Source organism: Prosopis cineraria, unplaced genomic scaffold, assembly GCF_029017545.1.
Source record: "Prosopis cineraria cultivar Desert tree isolate PC_DT_omini unplaced genomic scaffold, ASM2901754v1 PC11, whole genome shotgun sequence".
In the NCBI taxonomy this organism is placed as follows: Eukaryota; Viridiplantae; Streptophyta; class Magnoliopsida; order Fabales; family Fabaceae; genus Prosopis; species Prosopis cineraria.
In genome coordinates this window covers 15,947,965-15,973,846 of record NW_026555342.1, presented here as the reverse complement: position 1 = coordinate 15,973,846, position 25,882 = coordinate 15,947,965, and the positions used below count along the sequence as shown (strand labels likewise).

General features: G+C 32.5%; 2 protein-coding genes, 1 long non-coding RNA gene and 1 pseudogene across 3 annotated transcripts; 2 read left to right on the top strand and 2 right to left on the bottom strand.

The window, feature by feature from the left end:
• Positions 1–6,166: 6,166 nt before the first annotated feature.
• Positions 6,167–13,526, bottom strand: LOC129285818 (uncharacterized; annotated as a pseudogene).
• Positions 7,827–11,684, top strand: LOC129285822 (uncharacterized). Its single transcript, XR_008587322.1, has 3 exons — positions 7,827–8,226; positions 10,228–10,324; positions 11,229–11,684. It is a non-coding gene; the product is annotated as an uncharacterized LOC129285822 (long non-coding RNA).
• An 840-nt stretch (positions 13,527–14,366) lies between the features above and the next one.
• LOC129285821 (auxin-induced protein X10A-like) lies at positions 14,367–14,864 on the top strand. Its single transcript, XM_054921735.1, has one exon. It carries the CDS (start codon positions 14,441–14,443, stop codon positions 14,717–14,719), a length of 279 nt encoding a protein of 92 aa, XP_054777710.1. The 5' UTR covers positions 14,367–14,440; the 3' UTR covers positions 14,720–14,864.
• A 1,490-nt stretch (positions 14,865–16,354) lies between these two features.
• LOC129285492 (auxin-induced protein X10A-like) lies at positions 16,355–16,868 on the bottom strand. The gene has a single exon (XM_054921230.1). It carries the CDS (start codon positions 16,803–16,805, stop codon positions 16,527–16,529), a length of 279 nt encoding a protein of 92 aa, XP_054777205.1. The 5' UTR covers positions 16,806–16,868; the 3' UTR covers positions 16,355–16,526.
• Between the last annotated feature and the right edge of the window lie 9,014 nt (positions 16,869–25,882).

The window sequence follows — 25,882 nt, the reverse complement described above, 5'->3', positions numbered from 1 at the left end:
AAGAATTGGGGTATGATCATCCAATGAGAGCTCTCACTATTCCTTGCACAGAAGATGTCTTCCTAAAAGTCACTTCTTCCTTCAATGGGTGCTAGCTTGCAAAGAGACAATTAATTTGGATTAGTCTAACACAGTTTTGTATAGAAGGAAATTCAGATGATAGTTTTGTTATGAAAAGATTTCCCCCCACTTTTCTTCCCTTACTTGGGAACTATAACAATGTTTGCGTCTGTGAGATATTTACTATGTAATGATTCAGGAAAATAATGTAAATAAAAAAATCTAAAATTAGATAAGTTAAGGTATTTGTATTATTTTTGGTATAGAATTATCAAAATATTTTAATAGTTCAGTGGTAACTACTATTTATGTTTATTTTTAAGTCCCATGTTCAGATCCTTATCATGAATAAAGGGAGTCTTCATTTTTTTTCTCTTACTTTTGTTTATTTTGTCTGATTTATATGACATTACCATTATGCCCTTCAAAAAAAAGGAGAAATAGAAACAGAAATAGAGTCGGACATAACTCACATGCACATCCAACTTTTTTTTTTCATTTTTCCATTTTTGAATCTACAAGAATCCAGTGAGAGAGGGAACCTTCTGATCAAACCTCCAGCATCTTCTTGCCTCCTCCATTTCAATTGATCACCGGCATAGGTGTCGAGTTTGCCGTGAGTTCACCGCTGTAAAGATTTCGCTCAAGATCTACCTACTTCATATCTGTTCAAGCTTCACTGTTGGTTCCTTATTTTCTCTTTCTCGTTGGCATCGTCTGGGTGTTTGAGTAGAGTTCGTTCCTCTCCCTCTTCCTTCGTGTGATAGTATCTTCTCCTTCCTCCACCACTGCATTATCACTAACGACTGTGCTCCCCTTCCTCCTTTGTTCGTGTGCGTTGTGGCAGTGCTCATGGGTAGCCATAGAAGCTTGATTTTGTCCTCTCTCTAGTTTGATTCTATGCACACGTATGTATTGGTGAGTGAGGTACAAACTCTTCATTTCTTCCGTTTATCTGCGCATGCATTCAAGGAAGCAGGAGCTGTTCATTTCCCTCTGTTCTTTATTCATCCTCCCCTGTTTCTTATTGCAGACATCTTCGCTCCTCTGTTGTTCATGCTGTTGCAGATTCTTCTTCCTTCCTCCTCCTTGTTCGTTTGCCTAGGATCATCTCCTTCTCTGCTCGGTCATGTTGGTTCCAGGTGAGGAGCATCGAGTTTTCTTTTTTCTGGCTGTGTGTGTGTGTCTATTTAGTGGAGACAATATTATTTGGTGTGTGAGGTTACTGCTGTGCATGATTATAGAAAGGGAGTAGGTTTCTAAACCAAGCAAAAATCTTTGTTTATTGAAGATGTTGTTTGTGCTTGGAGTATAACTAAATTTATATTGATTTTATTGAAAAAATAAACTTAGGATGCCAGATTAAATTTTATATTGATTTGTTTGTACTGTAGAATTATTGAATAATTATGGGATGATATTTGAAGGAAGAATTTACTATTAAAATTAAAAATTAGTGCCTATAAGATGTTTGACAAAATACTTGAAAGATGAATATTGGTAAATGATGGGGAATAGATGTGATGATTGTATTATTGATAATTAAATTGTTATGAAAGAGAATTATTCTCTATAAAGAAAGTTGAAATTAGAAATAAGAGTAGTTTTGGAAATAATATTATGAATTAATAATTCAAGAGCCAATTTATTATTAAGATATTAGAATGTCTATGAATTGTTTGAAAAATATTAAAAGTTAAGAGCTGTCTGTGTTACTTTCCAAATTATTTTAGACTAATGATGATGATAATAATAAGATCTACAAAAGAAAATAACACTAGCATTTCTTGGGCACTAGGATTTAAAAAGCAAGCATTACTGGAAGAGGACTAGTTAGAAGTAAGTTATTTATTTGAAAAATTTTCAGGTAAGTGAATAGCGTCCCAACTAGAGCCAGGCAAACAGGTTCAACTCAATGGGCCACCCATTAGCCTACCATTTTTTGCAGTTTAGGTTGGCAAAATGAGCCTGTTATAAAAAACATGTTGGGCTAGCCCAACCCATCAAATTGTGAGGGCTAAGCGGGCTAGCCTGCAAACCCACGGATATATATATATATATATATATTTTTTTTAAATCTGTGAGTCACAGCCTGTTGGACTTTGGAGGCATGCATGGACTAATGGCGCACAGTCCAATCCACACAAGCCCAGTCAAAACTTCCAAACCCAGTCCACACAAGCCATAGTTGACAGCACAGAGTCCATGGACGAGTAGATTCACGATCATTAGTCATGACCCAATCTCAATCTGAAAGAAAAGAAACACCGCAGTATCACACACACAGTCGCACACACAGACAACAGTAGACGCACTCAGAGTCTCAGTCTCTCAGACTCAGCCGCAAAGCCGCTCAAGCATGAAGTCGCGAACCCTAGTACCCTGAACTCACTCAGTTAATCAGTTTAGCTCTATCACTCTTCTCTGATCTCTACTGTCTTCTCATCTTCGGCTTTACCTCGTCAGCTCGTCACCCTTCAGTCAAGGCTTACAAAATTGCCCTTTGCCCTTCTCTCATTCTCTGCTGAACAGTGAACAAAATCTGAAATCGCTTCAGCCTTTAGTTGAAAAAAGTCGATTCTCCACCCATTCCCCTCATCGCTTTTTAGTCACATCTTCTGGGACTAGTTCTGCCGACTTAGTCTCTTCCCTATCTCGGTGTCTCCTCTGCCTTCCTTTCTCACACTTGCAGTCTCGTACTTAGGACTTAGCCACTCAGGTGAGCCGTTCCTCTATAGAAGAAGCAACTTTTGATCTTAATGCATTTTTGGAAATGAATGTTTTGGATTATTGGAAGAATAATCAACATAGGTTTCCAATCCTTTCAAAAATTGCATGTGATGTCTTGAGCATTCCAATCACTACAGTAGCTAGTGAATCGGCCTTCAGTATTAGCTAGTGTGTTCTTACAAAGTACCGGTCTTCACTCCTTCCAGAGAATGTTCAAGCTCTTATTTGTACAAGAAATTGGTTGCTTGGATGGAATTATGATGGTAATTTTTTTCATAATATATATTTTATTATTGTTAATTTGTTTAACATGTTTAACTTATAATATATGTTGTTGATCTATGTAGGTGTGCTTGTGTGGCAGGCGAAGCTTCTGATGAGGAAGAAGATGATAACAATGATGGTAAAGTTGAATTAATTGTATCAGATGAAGATAACCATACAGCAGAACAAGCTTCCAATGTCATTATTAATTTAACATGAGCTATTTTGAGCATTATCTTCTTCACTCTTCACTTGAGTTTGAGTAGATTGTTAATTTGTTGTTTCATTTGAGTAGACTTTAGACTTAAAAAGTGTTGATTAATGATTGTTGAACAATTTAGATGAGGATGATTGTATTTATAATTTTAAATGCTTGTTAACTGAATTCAATGTCTATGTAAGTGGAAAAAAATAATTTTAGTGTATTTATTCGGGCTAGCCCACGGGTTGGCTAGCCTATTATAAAATGGGCTGGGTTAGGTTTTTCAGGCCGTTTAAATTTGCGGGTTGGCCTAACTCGCCCGCAGTTTGGCCCGCAGCCCGTTTGCCCAGTGCTAATCCCAACTGATATTTCATTAAAATCTCCTTTATTTAAATATTAAATTTTTATGAAAATTCTTTTTACAACAACAATGTGATTATGAGATATTTTGTTGATTAAATTACTTTATTTCATGAAATTATTTTACCAGAATTGATTATTTTAGTTAATTAGTAAATACAAGTTTGAATTCTAATAGTGAGATTTCAATTTGAAAATTATTGAATTGCTATGGAAAAATGATTCATGCGAGGTCAACATTGAAAAGGAAAAGTTTATTGAATAGTGATCAATTTTTTGCATGTTTGATATTGAATTTGAAAGTGACTTTATACAGAACACTGGTTGCTAACAGCAGATCCGTTAGCCCTTGGTGCGCCATGGTACACCTAGCTAGTAGGGTGTATATAGGAGGTGCTCGCCCTGTGCGATGGCCAATGCACGTGGAATGGAGGGATGGTTATTCGTGAGCATTGTACTCATGTTTGTTTCGTGGCTTCAAGCCACGTTTGGTTAGTATTACCCTTGTGAACTAGGTGTCCACGTTCGTCGGCTACGTTTGGTTACTTACCCTCGTAGATTGTGTGTCTACGTTTGTCTTCGTGGCAAGAGCCGTGTTTGGTTATTTACCCTCGTGGACTTTGTGTCCACGTTTGTTAATTGTTTTGATAAGTCCCTGTAATATGAATTTGATTATTTGATGATTTTACATTCCATGGGTTTTTAATTAGTGAATTATTTATTTACTTTCTTTTAATCAAGTGATAATAATACTTGATATGATATTTAATAGTTCAAGATTTTATTTAAACTTTATAAATTCTTTTATTTTCGAAGTTCATTAAATTTTTATGAAATCTTTGCCTCTTTGAATTGCATAATTATTTCAAACTTTTCCTTTATTCATGTTCAATTATTTATTATTGGGATGTTATTCACTGGAAAAGATATTTTGGTCTCAGATGATATAGTTGAACTTGTGACTCGAGATATCCACCGAGGAGTTTTATTGCTGAATTGAAGCAGAAGAATTATTTTTGTCAAATCCTGAATTGATGGAAAATTTAACCTTTATACCTATGTTGGCGTCTGGCCTTAGGTGCTCCACGTAGACTACAGGTAGGATGCATACATTTCTTTTAAAACTAAATATCTAATTTAATATTGTAATAATTTTTAATTACTCTATTAGTGTGTTTAACATATTAATTTTAGAGTTTTTCTAGTTACGGCTTAAGGAATATGAGTTTTGTCCCCATATCCCGTGCTAGTCACACCTGATTTTTGGGGTGTGACATACTAATAGACAATTTTCATGTGATTTCAACCTATTATGATTATCAAAGGCGCCGATCTTTAAGTTTATGCTAATTACTAATATTTGTTTTCTTGAGCCAAGATTGAGAAGGAAAGTTATATATGTTCGTTATTATTGTAGTACATTCTAATGAAGATTTAATTTCAGGGTAAAAAAAGTGTCTCTATATAAGTATTTGCAAATTAATCCGTTTTTGGTCAAAATCCTAGGAAACTCATTGGAAGATTGGAAAATATTTATTTCATAATAAAAATAATTCAAAATTTCCTAGGAAAATTCTATAATTTATTTTATATTAATTCAATAATTATCTTAGAGAGTTTCCTACTTTGAACCCAAAGCATCATTGAAAGTTCATAGAGAAGATGCCAGAAGGCCACAGGTGTTCAGGACTGGTGAGAAAACATAATTTATGTTCTTGTCTTCAAATGGTATTATCTCAGTTTATGAAAATATATGTGAACTCAATCAATAGACAATGGCCATAGAAGATCACATGATGTTGACTTACAGTTACAGGTACTATTCAAAGACCACACAATGTTAAAGGACAGTGCACAAGACTATCGTGCCAGCTCATATAAGAGATTTGATGGTTGCTATGCTTTATATAGTGTTAATGTTGATATATACCAAAACAAAATGGACCATAAATTTATTATGAAATCTGTCTGCAATGGTTGAATAACTATTCAAACTTATAAATTTTTTAAATTAATATTTTTCATATTCTTATGAAAAAATATGATCTTATCTGACTCAAAACTTGATTATTTACCCCAGCCACAACGTACCAAAGTCTACAAGGAAACAAAGTGGACCAAGAAAGTTCAATTTAGTTCCCAGTCTTACAAACCATACAATGAACCCAGTTCACATATTTTTACGAATTGAGAAAATATATGTAATTGATGACATAAACATAAATTTTGTTACATCTTTTAAAAATACAGTTATTATATTGACTTGAAATCTGGATTTGTTTTCCCCCCTCAATTTTGCTACAAGATAATAAATACATAACCCATATATAATAACCAAAACTAAAAGAAGAATATGTGTTTGATACTGAAGATTGATTAAGATAACATGAAAACATATATTCATCAACTTATCATTCAGATGATAAATTTTAACTTCCCATGTCCAGGAAGAGAAAGTAATTTTTTTTTTTACAAAACAATAGGATCAAAACTGCTCCAACTACAACATTGTGTTGACTAGTCTACGTTAATCTTGTATTTGTCAGCTAGCTAGCACCTATCAAAAGTAGAAGTGACATTGAGAAAGACATATTCATTACAAGGAATAGTGAGAGCACCCATTGGATGATCATATCCATACTCTTCCTCAACTTGGCTTAACAACTCTTGAAATGAAGGTTGATTCAAATATGATATTGGGATCACAAACCTCTTCATTTCCTCTCCAACATAGACTGCAAGATATCTCTTTGGTACTTCACCTGATTTTGAAGAAGCCATTTTTGCAGCAATTGAAGCCCTTCTAATTCTAGGTAAACGAAAACCTATTTTTTTTGTGTTAAAGAGAATAAGAAGCTATTCGAATTTTAATGCTTGAGGATATTGTAGGAGAGCTGTGTTGCTTCAGAAATATTGCATCTGTGTGGGTATATATAGAAGATGAATGGATTCATTTTTTTTTATTACAATAATTGGTGGACGAGAGGTTATGTGATAGTGCCTATTGGAAGACAAGACCTCTTGGAATTCACTTGGTTGTGTCCCGGCGGTCTTTTTCAAAAAGAAATAAGTCAGGACAAGATAAATAAAGAGAGGACTTGGATAGACATTTGGTTGGAATATGATTGATTGAGAGGGTTAGCTAAATGAGGTGTAGTCCATGGGACATGGATGAGAAAACTCACATGATTTTGTTTTGTGTTCAAGAAGTGTATATTTCACTTGAACAGTTTAAAGCTTATAAATGTCCATTAGAAGAATTTTAAAGTTGTCATTTTAAGTTAGACATGCTTGACACACATCTTATTGTACCTTTATCTTCATCAATCCAAAAGAGAGCATGATGGATTTAACTTAAAAGTAAGAAGGCATGTCTTCTGATTAGAAATAAAAAACTGCAGGAAACCTGAGTTCCCACATACCCCTTAAAACAATAATGTAGAAGCGAGTAAACAAGTCCTTTAAATACTACACATAGATTGCTATAGGAAGTTGGAACAAATTAAAGAGCCATCTACTACATTGACACGAGGCCCAAATTTGCATGCTTATGTATTTTTTTTTTTTAACGTAATAGAGAAGCTTTTCACATGGTAGAGTCTCTAATTTTCTTGTAAAGAAATTTCTCGCCAATGAAACGTAGGGAATTGGAAAAGCAAGATGCCTTTTGTTTATACAGCTTCATAAGTAAATCACGTAACCTACTTATGCTTTCATTTGTTAGTTGTGCTAAAGAATAAGCCAAGAAAAATCCCATTGAGACAACATTCCATAAAATTTTTCATTTGTTATAACATTCTAGACAACTCAACCTCACCTCAAGAAGCATGCTTATTGGAATTCTGTAAAAGACAATTCAAAAGGCTTAATATTTAACAAAAACTTGAGGACAAGCCAACCTTCACTTGTACTGTAATACCCAGGAATTTTAAGAAAAATTTAAAATATATAATAATGTATTTTAATTGTATTTATATTAATTCTGAAAATATTTAGACAAGAAGAATTGTTGGTTTAGTGACAGTTGTGCTGTCAATTCTTCAGGTCCTTGGTTCGAATATGCCTTGTGCAAGAGGGAGGTTTTATTTAATTTTGCTCCAATGTTTGGGTGAAATACAAGTTTACCCCTTGGTTAAAAAAAAAAAAATGAAAATAAACCAGATTAAAAAGAGATCAGATTGTCTCTTCCCTGCTTCATTTTCTTGAATGATCGCTGGTTCTCGGTGGAGAGGAGGAGGGGAAGAGAGAGAGGGAGGGAGAGAGACTCACTCCAATTTTCCTCTTCCTCCGTCCTTCTAGTTGCCGGCGAAGGTTCTGTGAGAGTCGCCGTTTCATCTGCAACTGTAGTAGATCCGTGAGCTTGCAACCTTCATCTCTATGCCGTCGATTTCTTCCTCTTTCGTCCGTATTATACTACGGTGCTTTGAATCCTTTCTCTATTCCTTCTGCACGGTGCCAGTGTGTACATAGGAGTTGTTTCTGTTGTTGTTAGAGGTTTGATTCGCTGGTCCTTCTCCTCCCTTGTTTCGGCTCACAGCTACTTTTCTTGATCTTCATGTTCTGTCACTGCAATTCTGGTTCCCCTTCCTTCAGTACTCTTTGCTTTATTGGTGAGCCAAGTTTCACTCTCTCCCTTGTCAGATTTGAGTATGTATTGTGATTAAGAATTGCTAAGATTTTGGATTAGGAATTTATCGTTGAAATTTTGGTTTACTATTGAATGTTCTAACAAGCTTAAGTTGAAGATTAAGGATTTCACCTTTGACAAGCAGCTATATTATATTTTTGCTGGCTGCATGATAAATATTTGTTTAGATTTGGCATTTCTTTGAGTTTAAATTGATTTTAGTTGAGGGAATGAAATTTGAAAAGTTTGGTAAATTTATATATATATATATATATATATGTTCATGAAATTTTGGGGAAGATATTTAAAGAATAACCGTGTGGTTAAAGTTTGAATGCACATAATATTTGATGAATTGTTTGATAGGGGGATGTTAGTTTTTAGTAGTAAATGAATGTAATTTTGGAATTTTGACCAAAAAGTTTATTAGGAGATTGTATTTTAGTGGAATCCTAAGTTGTGATCGGATATGATTTTTTTTTTTAAAATTTCATTAACTCTTATAGGTACATACTTAGTTTGGGTATTAATTGTTCATGAATTTAACTTGAATGGTATGAAGAATTTTGAGTATAAAACTGTGCTGAGACAAGTTGCATTCTATGAAATTGTATGGATGGTATTATAAATGATAATGTTTAAAAATTTGATTTGGGAATGCCTTTGAGTTGCTTGATAGAAAGGGTGATAGGAGAACTTGGAATTTAAAGTGATTAATTATACTATGTGTATATATAATATTAATTAAGTTGTGTTGCTTGCACTTGACAAGAGTTGGAAAGAGTTTATCAAACTTGATTATGCCATTGAAGTTTCTTTTTATATTAGATAGGGCATTTAGTGGAAGGAAGGTTTGATTGGGCTCTAAGAAGTTAACTTTAGTACTCGGGCACACTTCAGGTAAGTGAATAGCGTCCCAACTAATTTTTTTTAATTAAAATTTTATTTACTAAAATATTATATTTTTTTGGAAATCATTTTTATAGCATTAATGCGATTATTGAATATTTGTTGATTAACATTACTTTATTTTGAGAAATTAGCTTTACCAAATTTTGAAATTTATTTGATCAATTAAATTAAGTTTGAACTTTGATTGTGAGATTTTTATTCTATCAAATATTGGATAGATACAGAGAATGATTCATGCGAGTTCGAAGTTGAAATTTTTTTTTATTCAATAAATACAAGCATGAGCATTGGATATGAAATTTGATTTTAGCAAGTTTTAAAGCTTAAAAGTATTCATGTGAGTTTGATTTTGAGAATGAGAACTGTATTTTGAAAGTGATGATTTTCTCACATATTTGAAATTGGTTTTAAAAAGGAACTTTATATAGAACACTAGTTGCTAACGGTAGTTCCGTTAGCCCTTGGCGCGCCATAGCACACCTAGCTAGTAGGGTGTTTATAGGAGGTGTTAGTCCTGTGCGATGGCCAATGCACGTGGAACAGAGGGATGGTTATTTGTGAGCTTTGCACCCATGTTTGATTTCATGGCTTCAAGCCGCGTTTGGTTAACATTACCTTCGTGGACTGTGTGTCCACGTTTGTTTCGTGGCTTTGGCTGCATTTAGTTACATATCCTCGTGGACTGTGTGTCCACGTTTGTTTTCATGGCATAAGCCTCGTTTGGTTAGTTACCCTCGTGGACTATGTGTCCACGTTTGTAAATTGCTCTGATAAGTCTCTATAATTATGAATCCAATCATTTGATGATTTCATATTTTATTAGTTTTTATTTAGTAATTTGTTTATAAATATTTATTTCATTTATGTGCTTTCTTGAATCAAGTGAAATTATCATTTGCTATGATAGTTCAATGATTTGAGATTTTATTTGAAATTTTATAGAGCCATTTTATTATGAAGTTTATTAAATTTTTACAGAAATTGTTGTCTCTTTAACTTACATAACTATTTCAAACTTTTCATTTTATTTATTGTTGGGACGTTATTCACTGGACAATTATTTTGGTCTCAGATAGCATAATTGATGTTGTATGTCTTGCTTACCAAGGATGGGTGTTTGCGGAACAGAATAGAAGCTTGTTCTATAAATATGTCTTATGGATGTAAAGGTAAAATTTATGTATTATGTCATGAGATATATGATTAGGTGCTCTATATAACTTATAATTAGAGTCCTTAGTTTATTATACATTTTGCCTGTTGGCTAGAAGGAGCCAAGCTCTTAATTAATAAAATGTTTAAGAAAAACTTTTGTGATATAGAATTTTTGAGAGATCTTATTCACAGAAGAGGTTCAATCAAAATTTTACAAAATATTGAAATAATTATTATAATGATTAGTATTAATAGTATTAAAATGTCAGTGTAAAAATTGAGTACATTTTAATTAAATGAAATAAACCTTTAATTTATGGCTTACGGGATATATGATGTGGTTCACATCCTGTGCCGATCACCCCTATTTTTGGGGCGTGACATGTACTTGTACTTTTCAATAGAATGCCGCTCCAACAAGCTCTCAGTTGGACTGATGAAAGGTATGAGATGCCTCAAACATGTCAAGAAATGAAATGGACAACCATAAGAACCTTAAGATAGAAAATAAGTTCTAGTTCCAATTGACATTTGAGAAAGACATAAAACAATATCATGTGATCCCTCTCATCCATTTTTGTTTCCACAATGCTTAATTGACCCTTCTTCAATCATTTCTCTACCAAAGGATTTTCGAGTCCATCTTTATTTGGCACGCATCCTAACTTGTTTTTTTTTTAAAAAAAAAGGAAAAAGACATCTAAGACAACACCATGTGATCTCTATATGCCCTTGTCTTCCAATAATTAATTCCTAGCTATCACATTACCTTCTCCCCACCATTCATCTATATACACTCATACTTGCACACTTTTAGAAGCAAGCAATGCAAATCTTTCACAATACTCTCAAGCATCAAAAGCATTCAAACACTTCTGTCTTATTATCTTCTTAAACAAATGAGTTTTCGTTTACCAGGAATCAGGAGGTCATCCTTTGTTGCAAAAGTAATTTCTTCAAAATCAAGTGAAGTGCCAAAAAGATATCTTGCAATATCTATTGGAGAGGAAACGAAGAGTTTTTTGGTCCCTATATATTACATGCATGAATCAACCTTCATTTCAAGAATTGTTAAATGAAGCTGAAGAAGAATTTGGGTATGATCATCCAATTGGAGCTCTCACTATTCCTTGCACAGAAGATGTCTTCCTAAAAGTCACTTCTTCCTTCAACGGGTGCTAGCTTGGAAAGAGAGCATTAACTTGGATTAGTCTAACACAATTTTGTTTAGAAGGTAATTCAGATGATGATTTTTCTATGTAAAGATTCCCCCCAACCTCCTTCTTCCCCTACTTGAGAAGTGTAAAAATGTTATGTGTTAGTCAAAAATTTACAAGAAGACAATTTTCATGTGATTTCCATCAATTATGACTATAAAAGGTATTGATCTTTTTTTTTGACAAAAAAGGCATTGATCTTTTAGTAAAGACTACTTACTAAATTTTGTTTTCTTGTGGCAAGATTGAGAAGAGATAGTTACTTTCGTTATTACAGTAAATTCTAATCAAGATTTAGTTTTAGGGAAACCAAAGAGTCTCATTATAAGTGCATGCAAATTAATCCTAGGAAACTCCTTAGAAGATTAACAATATTTATTTGATAATAAATCTAATTCTGAATTTCCTGGTCAAATTCGATTATTTTATTAGTTCAATTCATTAATTATCAAGATGGGAATTAATGGAGTAAATGAATGGAAGGCTAGGTAATTCTATCTCTCCGAAGCTTCAAATAACGTTCATAGAGAAGAAGATGCGAGAAAGCCACAGGTAAGACTGGTGAGAAAACATCGTTTATGTTCTTGTCTTCGAATGGTATTATCTCAATTTATGAAAATATGTGAACTCGATCAATAGACAATGGCCATAAGAGATCACATGATATTGTCTTACAGGTACTTTTCAAGGACCACTCAATGTTAAAGGACAGTGTATACAACTATCATGCATACTCATATAAGAGATTTGATGTATGCTGGTAACAAAAACAAAAATGGATTATAAATTTATAATGAAATGTAGCTGCAAGGTTTGAATAATAATTCAAACTTCTAAATTTTACTTTGAAGTTTATCATATTTTATGAAAAAAATTGATCTCGTGTGACTTAAAACATGATTATTAACTCAGTGGCCATGACGCACCAAATCTATATGGAAAAAAAGTGGACCAAGAAAGTTCAATTTAGGTCCCAGTCTTACCAACTATTGAACTTGTTCACATATTTTTACAACAATAAATCCATTACGTGACATTAGATATATGGATTGCACAATGTTATTGTGCTTTTTTAATCAACTAAGCTTTATGAATATTGTGAACTAAGAAATCTTGTTCAAAAATTCCATAAGTATTCTTTTTAGTCTTCCTTTATAGAAGGCTTAAGATTATCTATTTCAATCTCCTCATTAGTGCCTCCCACAACCTTCTCTGTATGTATCCAAAAATATCTGAAATGATTTTCTATCACTTTCCTTTAAATAGATGCCATGCTCACTTTTTTTTTGGGGTATGCTCATCTCAGATATATCTCTTCATGTTTCCCCGCACAGCATACTTTTATGAATTGAGAAAATATTATTGAAGATAAAAACATAAATTGTGTTATATCTTCTTGAAAAAAAATACAGTTATTGAATGGGGTGATGAAATTGATACTACTAGAGCGAAATCTGGATTTGATTTTCTTGCTAATTAATACACTACCTATAATCAATAAATTAAAAGTAAAAGTAGGAATATGCCTCGGATACTTGAGATTGATGATATAACATGAAAACGTATGTATATTCATCAACTCATCATTCAGAGGAACGAATTTTCACTTCCCATGTCTAGGAAGAGAATGTACAAAATTTTTTACAAAGCAAAGGACCAAAACTGCTCCAACTAAAAATCGTGTCAACTAATCTATGTTAATCTTGTCTTTGTTAGCTAGCTAGCACCTATCAAAAGAAGAAGTGATATTGAGGAGACATTTTCATTGCAATGAATAATGAGAGTACCTATTGGATGATCATATCCATACTCTTCCTCAGCTTGGCTTAACAACTCCTAAAATGAAGGTTGATTCACGTATGATATTGGGATAAAAAAATCTCTTCATTTCCTCTCCTACATAGACTACAAGATATCCCTTTGGTACTTGGCTTGATTTTGAAGAAGACATTTTTGTTATAATTGAAGCCCTTCTAATTCTAGGTAAATGAAAACCCATATGTTGTGTTTAAGTGAAGGTAGTGTTGAAATTCAAATGCTCGAAGATATTGTTGATGAGTGGTTTTGTTTCTGAAATGCAAGATTATATGAGTTTATATAGATGAATGGTTTTGTTATCCTTCAATAATTGGTGGGTGAGAGGTTATGTGATAGTGCCTATTAGAAGATAAGCTCTCTTTGAGATCACATGGTTGTGTCTTAGAGAGGTCTTCTTCAATAAGCAACAAGTCAGGACGAGCCAAATGAAGAGAGGACTTGGACCATATGATATTGATAGTAGGATTAGCTAAAGGTGCAATCCAGTCCTGCGACATGGATGAGAAGGATCAGATGATTCTGTTTTTGTGTTCAAGAAGGATCACTTGAGCAAGTCAAAGGTTAATATACTTGAAGAATTTTACAACTGTCATTTTAATTTAAGTTCTTAACATGCGTGAGACATTCAACTCTTATATGGTTTCTTTACATCAATCCTACTAAAAGTTAATATGTCTCTCGCGTGCCAACTAAACTAACAATTATAAAAACCTTTAGATAGACATCAAGCTCTGAGCAGTTTCGCTGATCTTATTGACATTTGAGAAAGACATATAACATTATCATGTGATACTTCTCATCCATGTCTCTAGTCTACACCCTCGCTTAATTGATCCTTCCTCAATCATATCCGATCTCAACCTGACTTTTTTTTTGAAAAAGACCTCTAAGACAACTCCATGTGATCTCTATATGCCCTTGTCTTCCGATAATTTAGCCCCATCACATAACCTTTCCTCTACCATTCATCTATATATACTCATAATTAATTGTACGCCTTCAGAAGCAAGCAAGGCAAATCTTTCACAAATACTCTCAAGCATCAAAATTATTCAAACACTTCCTTTCTTATGCTCTTCTTAAACACAGAAACAAATGGGTTTTCGTTTACCAGGAATCAGGAGGTCTTCCTTTGCCACAAGAGTGGCTTCTTCAAAATCTAGTGAAGTGCCAAAGGGATATCTTGCAATATATGTTGGAGAGGAAATGAAGAGGTTTTTTATCCCTGTATCTTACTTGAATCAACCTTCATTTCAAGAGTTGTTAAATGAAGCTGAAGAAGAATTTGGGTATGATCATCTGATGGGAGCTCTCACTATTCCTTGCAGAGAAGATATCTTCCTAAAAGTCACTTCTTCCTTCAATGGGTGCTAGCTTGGAAAGAGAGCATTAACTTGGATTAGTCTAACACAATTTGTATAGAAGGCAATTCGGATGATAATTTGCAATGTAATGATTTGCCCCCTCTTTTTCTTCCTCTTCTTTGGGAAGTGTAAAATTGTTTGTCTCGGTGAAATTTTTTTTTAATAGACAATTTCTTGTGATTTCGATCATTATGAATGTTTTGCACTTTGATCTTTCAGTGGTGGCGCCAAAACTTTCGTTATTTATTACGGTAAGGTTGAGAAGAGAATGTCATATGTCTGTGATCCAGTAAATTCAAATGAAGGTTGTTTTAGGGAAACAAAAGAGACTATATCCATTTCTACACATACATACATATTAGGCCATAAAAAGTGTCTCTATACAAGTGCAAGCAAGTTAATCCAACGAAACTATTTAGAAGAATTATGAAAATAATACTTTTTTATTACAAAAATATAATTTCCTCATTAAATTCTATTATCTTAATTTCATTTAAGTAATTTTATGGGTAGAGGAAACCCAATTAAAGATGGGTATTCATGGAATGGATGGAAGCCACAGGGAGATGGAAGCCACAGGGAGAGCCGGTGAGGAAACATCATTTATGTCTTTGTCTTCAATGATATCATCTCAATTTATGGAAAATATGTAAACTCAATTTAATAGCCGGTATTCGTCACAGTTGGTGCATATTTCCTCTATTTAAAAATCTAAGGTATTTTTACCTGAAAATAAAGTAGTTATTTGTCTTAAAACTAACATTATTTTTTATTTTTACCCTTACCCCTTGTAATAAGGTGTTTTACTCTAAAATAAATATGAAGTAATTATTCAATAGGGGCATGTTGGGAAAAAATGTAATGATTATATTTTAAAATACTAAAAATACCTTACATATTTTAGCATCCAATCACTCAAAAATGTCTTACATTCTTGAACAAATGAAGTACAACTATCAGGCCAACTCATCTGCGCGCGTGCATGTGTGAGAGAGAGAGAGAGATATATATATATATATATATATATATAAATAGATGGATGCCACACACACACACAAAACAATAACGCTTCAAGGGTTCGAACTTCTAATTTTGGTATTATTTTGACATTTGTGATAATATTTTTGTGGAACCCTTCCACAAGCCAAAATCCATTAAAAAAAGAAAAGGTGGACCCAGAAGGTTCTATATAATTACCTTCCCAGTCTTAATTACCAGCTGTTGAACCATGTTCACATATTTTTTATGAATTTAGATAATATCACCGAAGACCATTACCAGAAACACACACACACACACACACACACACGGTGTTACATCTTCATAAAATACAATTATTTTGAAATTAAGTTTTCCCACGAAATCTAAAGTTGTATATTATGAGTAACAAATAAATCATTTTTTTAAATCTTCTTAATATGCTCCATTTGGAATCTTGGAACTCTAACATAGGAAGTTAAAGATAAAGTAGAAGTCTGGAAATTGTGTTTCATATTTCGGAGATCATTTCCCAAGGGAATTCACTAAATAAATCTAAATGATACCGCTATATATAACGAAATCAAGACTAGAATAACTAGATTAAAGAATATTACTATTTTTTTTCTTAAACCAAAAATTCATTGTCTTTGATATAGATAATTGATTGAGACAACGTGAGAATGTCTATTCACCAATTTGTCGTTGAGATAAACATATTTGCACTTCCCAACAAGTGGAAGAAAAAGTACAAAAATATTTGCAAAGAAAATGGATCTAAATTTCTCCTTAAAAATTTGTGTTAACTAATCTATGTTAAACTTGTCTTTGTCAGCTAGCTAGCACCGATCAAGAGAAGAAGTGATGTTGAGGAAGACATCTTCATTGCAAGGAATAGTGAGAGCACCCATTGGATGATCATATCCATACTCATCCTCAGCTTGGCTTAACAACTCTTGGAATAAAGGCTGATTCAAGTATGATATTGGGATCACAAACCTCTTCATTTCCTCTCCAACATAAACTGCAAGATATCCTTTTGGTACTTCTCCTGATTTTGAAGAAGCCATTTTTGTAGCAATTGAAGCCCTTCTAATTCCACGCAAACGAAAACCCATTTTTTGTGTTCAAACGAATAAGAAGAAACTCCTCAAATTTAGGCGTTTGAGGATATTGTTGTAGAGTTGTTGTGTTGCTTCTGAAATGCAAGGGAGTATGAGTGTATATATAGAAGATGGATAGATTCGTTTTCCTTCAATAATTGGCGGGTGAGAGATTTTGTGATAGTACTTATTGAAGACAAGACCTCTTGGAGTTCACATGGTTGTGTCGTAGAGGTCTTTTTCAAAAAGAACAGGACAAGCTAAACGAAGAGATCGATCACTTGGACTATTTGGTTGGGATAGAATTGATGGAGAGGGTTAGCTAGATGAGGAGTCCTGAGACAAGGATGAGAAAATTCACATGATTCTGTTTTGTGTTCAAGTGAGGATTATTTGAGCAGTTCAAAGCCTAATGTCTATTTGAATTTTACAGTTGTTAATGTAAGTTCTAAGCCTGCTTGAGACACTTGTTCTATGGTTCCCTTATCTTCATCAATCAGGCTTAAAGCATGCTTGAGAAGCATTTTGTAATAACCTAAAAAAATAATAATAATAATAAATAAACTTTTCCTCTAATTGATTTTAATTTATTTGTTGCAGTTTTATGACAAAAGGGGAGTAGTAGCCTGGTGAAATTATGTTAGTAACTTACTTAAAGGCTCAGAGTTTAAATCCTACTAAACAAAAGTTTGGTTTTTATTTGTTTTAATTATGGTAAAATTTCCAAAGTACCAGGTCTTTAGGTGATAAAAGAAAAGAGTTATGGGCTCTTAGGTAATTTTCTCAATTGAGTTTTTAATCAGAAAAATTTTCCATTTATTCGACAATCTGAGGCTGAAACAGAGCATTTCATTTCCTTCTCTTCACCGCCATAACTCTCCTCAAGTTCTTCACTATCGGTCCATTCCTTTAGCTCCTCTCATCAATTTCCTTAGCTCATCGTCAACCTGTGCTTCTTCACTGCTGTGGGTGTCTGCTGTTCTTCTCTTTGTTCATGTCTGTCGGCTAAGTGGGTGGGGTTGCTGGATCTATCATCATTTTCCACCTATGTTTCAACGTGAGGTGAGTGGTTTTCAATTTCTCCTCTTGCTGTTGTGTTTCTGTAGCTGGAAGAGTTAGTGTCGTCGGATTTTCTCTTTGATTCGTTGTTCTTCCTTGTTCATGCTTAGTGGCTGACTGTGTGCGTGTGTTTAGTTTGTCTGCTCTTCCACAGCCAGTGGCATCGCATGTGAGCTTGATTTTCATTCTTCCTTTCTTTCAGCTAGTGGGTGCCATGTGAGTGGGTGTGATAAGTTCAATTTTCTCTTCTCTTTTGGTCAAAAATTCTGCCTCTGATTTTTCTTGCTGCTGCTGTGAGTTGTTTAAGAATTGAAGGGCTGAATTGGTTAATGCTGTACATGTTTTATTGTGATACTAAGCTGAATGTTAGATGGTAAAGCTTACGTGAGAAGTTGATTAAATGGCTAGATGATTATTGTGAGTTGATATTATATATCCTCATGATGCTTGTAAAAATGTTTGAATGAGGAAATTAAATGTTGTTAAGGTTTCATGTTATAGCTTGAAGGAGTATATGCAAGCTTTGGCTCAAATTATTAATTAAAAATTTTAAAATATCCAAGTAGGAGAAAGGATTACATAAGGTGTTTGTGTCATATTTTATTAAGTATAAGAATGGTTGATTAAATTTATTATAATTTATGATTGAGAATGAGTCATAAGAAAATATGAGGATAAATTAAGATTTGTCAAATAGTTTAACGAACTCAAGTGTACTAGAAATACAATTGATTAAAATATTATCTTTAATATTATTTGAATTGAATTTAAATGCCAATGCTTGAAAAATTACTTGATAAATGATTTTAAAATTATAATTTATTTATCAGAAAATTAAGGGCATCATTAAAATTAAAGTAAAAAATTAAAAGAATCAAGCTACAAAATTCTTGAGAGTCCCTTAGATACGTGAGTGCATCCTAATTATCTTAAATTGTTTCATAAAATATCTTTATTTAATATCTTGTTTAACTCTTTGCTATTATTTTTTTTTATGATTTATATAGTTCTCCCTATTTATCTTATTTTTTATCCAATTCGAATATACTAAAATTATTCTATTTTATCAAGAAGTTATGCTATTTTATCCAATATTTAATAAATTGATTATTTATTCAAAATAATCCTATTGTTTAAATTTTATATTTGATTTGAAATCTATTTTTACAATGATTTGTGCATAAAAAAATGTTAAAAGGGGAAGTTAATAGTTGAATCTTATATTTTGAAAAGAATAATTTTAAAATAGATGTTTAGATCCATGCACACTTGATTTTGATTAAAAGGACTGAATTCAGAATACTGGTTGCTAATGACAGTTCCGTTAGCCTTTGGTGTACCAAAGTACACCTAACTAGCAAAGTGCTTGCAAGAGGTGCTAGCTCCATACATAGGCCAATGCATGTGGAACAAAGGGATAAATATTCATGAGCATCGTACTCATGCTTATTTCACGAGCTTCATATCTGTGCTTATTTCATGGCTTTTAGCCACGCTAGATTATTTTATAGCTTTAAGCTACGCTTGTTGGTGACTTACCCTTGTGAATTGTGTATTCACGCTTATTGGTTATTTATCCTTCATGAATTATATGTCCATGCTTGTTAATTGTTCTGATTAAGTCCCGTTAAAGAAGGAATTTTGAAACTTATTTTCTTTGAATTCGATCTCCGAAAGCAAACTGTTATTTTTATTATATATGAATTTTATCTTGAACAATAAATATATCCCAAGAAGTTTAAGTATGTGTTGAAATTAAAAAAAAGGCAGAAAAAAAGAAAATTTAAACTTCTAATAACTTTTATTTGAATTTATATATTCTTGGTTTATACATTTACCTAATTATTGATATTAATATTTATGAGACATGTCACATTCCAAAAATAGAGGGTGACCGGCACGAAATGTGAACCATATTATACATTTCTTAAGCCCTAAATTGTGAAATCTTTTCATTTTTAAAACATAATTGGATTTTTGTATTGAAAATTATAGCATACTTGATAAAAAATTATTATAATAAAAGTTTCAATATTTTTATAGAAATTTTGACAGAATCTCCCATATAATAGGATCTCTTGAAAATTCTACAACACAATATTTTACATAAAATATAATATCAATCAGGAGTTTAGCTCCTTCCAACCATCAGACAACATATATCAAAATAAAAACCTAGCTATAGGCTACATGGAGCACCTACCCTTACTTCCAAAACAAAATACATGAATTCAAATATTGACACTAACAGGAGATAATGCTAGGCAAAACTCTACCCATAATAGATGTATGCCCTTCAAAGGTCAGTAATAGGATCAGCATCAACTAATGAATTTGAGACCAAAATAAACTTTCAGTGAATAGCATCCTAACAATAAATAATTAAATATGTATATATAAAAAATTTAACATAATTATGTGCGCTAGATATAACAATTTTCACAAACAAATATTTAATACATTTCGGCATAAAAGGACTCTATATAACTTTAAATAAATTATTGATTAATTAAACTATCATATCAAATGTCATTGTCATGTAATTTCAATAAATCAAATAATTGCATTAAATAATTATAAATATGTCACTAATGAAAGCCAATGAAAAATAGTTCCATCAAATAATTAAAAACTCATAACTATAGGAACTTATCAGAACAAATAACAAATATGAATGCACAGTCTACGAGAGTAAATAATGAAACGTAGCTTATGCCACGAAAATAAACGTGGACATACAATCCGTAAGAGTAAGTAACCAAACGCAGCCTGAGCTACAAAATAAATGTGGACACATAGTCCACGAAGGTAGTGCTAACCAAATACGGCTAAAAGCCAAAAAATCAAACACAAGTATTAAACCCGTGAATAACAAATATGAGAACAGGACTCACGAAATTCAAACTAGCTAGTCATTGACTAAGGCACGAAGGGCTAACAGAACTACAATAGCAACCAGTGTTCTATAATAAGTCCCTTTCAAACCACATTTCAAATATTCAAGAAAATATTCACCATTGAAATAAAATTTTTCATGAATTTTTCTTCATAGCAATTTAATAATTTTAGAATAAATTCTATAGTTAGAATCCAAACTTGTATTTACCAATTAACTAAAATTACCAAATTTGGCAAAGATAATTTCACAAAATAAAGTATTTTAATCAGCAAAATATCTACTAATCACATTGTTGTTGTAAAAAGATTTACATAAAAATGTAATATTTTAGTAAAGAAAATTTTATTGGAATATTAATTGGGATGTTATCCACTTACCTGCAGTATTCTTAAGTGTAAAATTCACCCTTTAAAGCTTCAATCCTCCCTTACTACCCCAATCAAGATTTTCTTTCTCCAAATTCCCTATTCAATAATACAAAATTTTATTGACCTTTATCCACATTTAATAAACTCCTTTCCTATAACAACACTATAGTTACTAAGTTCTTAAAGAAATCCAATATATAACTAAAGTACTTTAGTGCTTACAATACTTTATATATATATATATATGTATATGTATGTATGTATGTACATATGTATGTGTATATATATCCAAAACTTTGTCCATACTACACTTGTCTTTCCAACTCCACGCAAGCACAAGTAGTTAAATTTTAATCAAGTATATTACATGAGTACACACACCCAACTCTTAAAAAAAATACTTCTATAATCCACTTTATCAAGCACTTTAAGTGCATCCTAAAATGAGTCAACACCACAACTTATAAGTCATCACAGTATCATTTTTAAAATTCAGTTAACCACCCAATAACTACATAATTAAAATTCTCCACAAGGTTAAGTTGACTAAAATAGAGCCCATAACAAATGTATCATCATAAGAATTAATAGAATTCATAAATTACATAATTAAATAAAACTCTTTTTAATAGATATTTCTGTCAAATGCCTATCACGCATTAATTCTTAAATTCAAATCAACATTTTCCTCCTTGATTCCAACTCCCAAAAATTTTACAAAATAGATATTTGAATCAATCAACCTTCTCAAATTCCATTAAAGATAATTGTCTTCCAATGATAATTTATTTAATCAGCAATATAATCATAATATATATCTAGAATCAAGCCATTATAATAACAAGACTCTCTCTTAAATATTCTATCAAACACTTTATGAGCATTTGAACCTCAACTATAACCAAGCTTCTTCCTATCCAGTTCTATTTTCTAAAATTTCTAACATAGACATGTAATTAATCAGCTTCCAAGGTTCCATTTAATCAATAAATAAATCAATCTTAATTCAAGAAAAATTAAATCCTCATCCTCCATACTACTCACGCCAACAAAGAAAGGAAGGAAATATTTTACAATCTCAACCCACAATTGCTCGTGCAACAATAGAGATCTGAAGGAACAAATTACCTCACCTCAAATCATCCATAACACAAAAGAAAAGAACAGAAAAGGGGTGACAGAACAGGGGAGAAGGAGGTAGCTACAACCCAACCTCCAACTTAAGAATTAGACCTCCATAAATCTTAAACCAGCTCCTCGTGTGCTAATGATTTTTGAACAAGTGGAGGAGGAAGAAGAGGGTCCAATAGCACCCACCGAGAGATATGAAGAACAGAGATGAATAGGGAACCAAGAGCTCCTTACCCAAACCATAGTGCTCGGTCGCACGGTCAGCGATCTGAACAATAGGGAGAAAGGATGGAGAAATTGGATGAAGGACAAGTGCACACACACACACACACTCTCTCTCTCTCTGTCTAGAATTTTTGATTGAGGAAGAAGAGGAATGAAGAAAAATGAAGGCACCTCCTTTCGTAGATCTAATGCTCTCTGTTTTGTTTTTAAAAAAAATCTGATGGGGGCAAAATGGTAATTTCAATGAAACAAATAGCAAAATAAAATCCTTTCCTTACACTAAGAGGGTTCAAACCTTGGACCTGATGAAAGTCTAGCTCAGCTACCACTAAACTAACTCTCTTTCTTGATAATCCTAATCAAAAATTAATATAACTACTATTAAAATGCAAACTTATATATGTATGTATGTATGTATTTTTAATTTAACTTAAGTTCTTAGGTTATTACAAGACATATGTTTATATTAATATTTTCAATTAATTATTTTAATAAATTTATAATTGATTCATTCATTTGCTTTCCATTGTTTCCTTCAACTATAAATTCAGATGTTACTCATCAAAAAATTTTTTTGTCTTAAATATTATAGTTGACCTTGCATCTCCAGCTGAACATTGAAAGGCTCTATTTCTTTTTGGAACAATTGAAACACGCAGTAGTTACTTTGGATGTAAAAATTTTGTTTTAAAAAAATTTTAATTTAGCATTCCACATATGCTGTAGATAGGTCATTAATTTATTTTGTTGGTATATAATTTGTTGGTGTGGATCTATTCTTCTTTGTTGGATTGATTGCCTAGTTTCACTATTGTAGAAATTTTAGAAGGTTTAAATTACAAGGAAAACTTAGCCAAAATTTCTACAAAATATTTCAGAATTTATGAACTTTATAAATATTGATATAATTGTATATCGATAATTTAGCTTAATTTTTTATTAATTAAGGCTTATGGAATGTGAAATTATTTCATATTTCATACCAATCATACTCTTAATATCAGGGTGTGACATGTTTAACTTATATTATATAGACATGTGTTGCATTGCCATGTGGCCCAATTCTACATAATTATATATATTGCAACACAATAGAGAAACTTCTCACATTGTGGATCTGGACGCTATTAATTTTCTTGTGAGTAAATTTGCAGGGAAACAGATGGGAATAAAAAAATGATGATCCTTCTTGACATTTGAAAAACACTTAAAACACTATCATGTGATCCTTCTCATCCATGTCTGCGGACAACGCGTACTGCTTTACAAGCCATTCATCAATCACATCTCAACCAAATGGTTTGTTTACGGAGTCCTCTCTTAATTATGCTCATCGTAGGTCGTTGGTTTTATTGAAAAAGACCTCGAAGGCAACTCCATGTGATCTCTCTATCACATAACATGTCCTCCCCTGTAATATATATACTCATACTTGTGTGCTTTTAGATGCAAGCGACTCAAATCATTCACAATATATACTCTCAATTTTCAATATTCAAACACTTCCGTCTAATTCTCTTCTCAACCACAAAACGATGGGTTTTTGTGTAATAACCCAGAAATTTTAAATAGAACTAAAAATATAAATAAGTGTTTTAAGTATATTTCTATTAATTTTGAGAATAAATTTAATAAAAAAAAAGTTGGTTTAGAGGAGATTATGCAACCACATATTTCATGGGTCCAAGTTTGAACCAGAGGTTAAGAGTGGAATTTTCTTATTTTATTTTTGCTTCAGCCTTTAAATAATTACCATTTTACCATTCTGTTATTGGGGGAAGAAAACGGAGATGCAGAGTTTAGAAAAGATCAGAAGCTTCTTTCCCCTTCTTTACTTCAATCTTGACCGAGGGTGAGGCAGAGAGAAGGACTGAAAACTTTCTGCGTCCTCGTGAGAATGTCAGTCACTGCCTTTCATTTTCGTCCGAGCAGCTGGGGGGGGGGGGCGTGCGTTGAATTGCTCTGCTTTGTTCTCCCCTGCCTTGCGTCATCTCCTTCATTATTGTGTCCTCTGTTTGCCATCGTCGCTGGTGTTGTGGATGTGCCGAAAATATTCTTTCCTCCTTTCTTCGCCGGCGCCGACAACGTTGAGTAGCGTTTGGTTGTTCCTTTTTCTGTGGGTGTGTCATCGGGTCTCTTATTCAGGGTCTTCCCTGTTCAGCGCTGCGGTCTTCCCTTCCTTTTTCTTCTTGGTTCTGCTTCTAACACTAATGCTTTGAGGTGAGGGACTTTCTTCTCCCTTCCTCCTTGCCGTCCCGTGTGGGCGTTCTTGGCTGGGTGTGTTTTCTTATTTTTGGCTGCTCTTGTGTGTGTTAAGAAGGAGCAAATAAGGTTAATCAAATTAAAAACTTGAGTTTAAGAAATATGTTTGTAAGGAAATTTCACTTAACTCAAGAGCATATCTTTGGTAGGAAATTCACTTAAATCATGAGCATATATTGTGTAGGAAATTTCACTTAGATATGTTGGTTACTGCTTGAGGATGAATTTAGAGTTAATTTTCTTTGAACTTAAATTTAATTCTTGATGAGAGTTGAGTGGGTGAAATGTTATGATACGTTTTGCTATTAATCTAGAAACTATTTGGGAAGTGAGTGTGGGTTAGGAAGCCTCATTGAATGAATTAAAAATTAATACACACTATGTGTTGGTTGAAAAGTCCAAGAAAGGGCATATCACCATTAAATATTTAACAATGGCTTAAAGCAATACGGAGAAGTATTGTGATATAATGGTAATGTTTGGGGAATTTGTATTATTTAGATTAATTATGTTCATATATCAATGTTGGAAGGAGATTTATTTGACTTGAAAGAAAGCTTATTAAATTTTCTTTTATTGAATAGGGCGTTTGAGGGAAGAAGACTTAATTTGATAGAAGTTTAGTTTATTAATTTTGCCTTAAACATTTTGATTGTTGTAAGAAGAAAAGCATGTTCAATGACATTCTTTTCATATTTGAAATGATTGTTATATAAGTACTGGACTTAGGGAGTTAGATAAATGTAATTACTTACATGGAAAATTTTGGGATGAAATTTAAAGAGAAAAAGAGCTTAGATTTTTAATTTGGGAATTTATGTTTGTACTGTGTTTGATAAAATATCCATTAACGGAGAAATTTAATATATGGTGGCAAAATATATGTGATGATTACATTGTTGAGAATTTTAATTTGGGAATTTATGTTAGTTAAACATTATTAGAAAACAATCACATATTTTCTTTAATAGAAGTTGAGATTAGAGTTAGATTCTATTTCAAATGGTATTTGATTGGGGAAAAAATAATATAACAATGGAATTACTTGGACACTAAGATTTAAAGACCAAGCATTGTTGCAGGAGGACAAGTTAGAAATAAGATATTTATTGGCAATCTACTAAGTAAGTGAATAGCATCCCAATTAA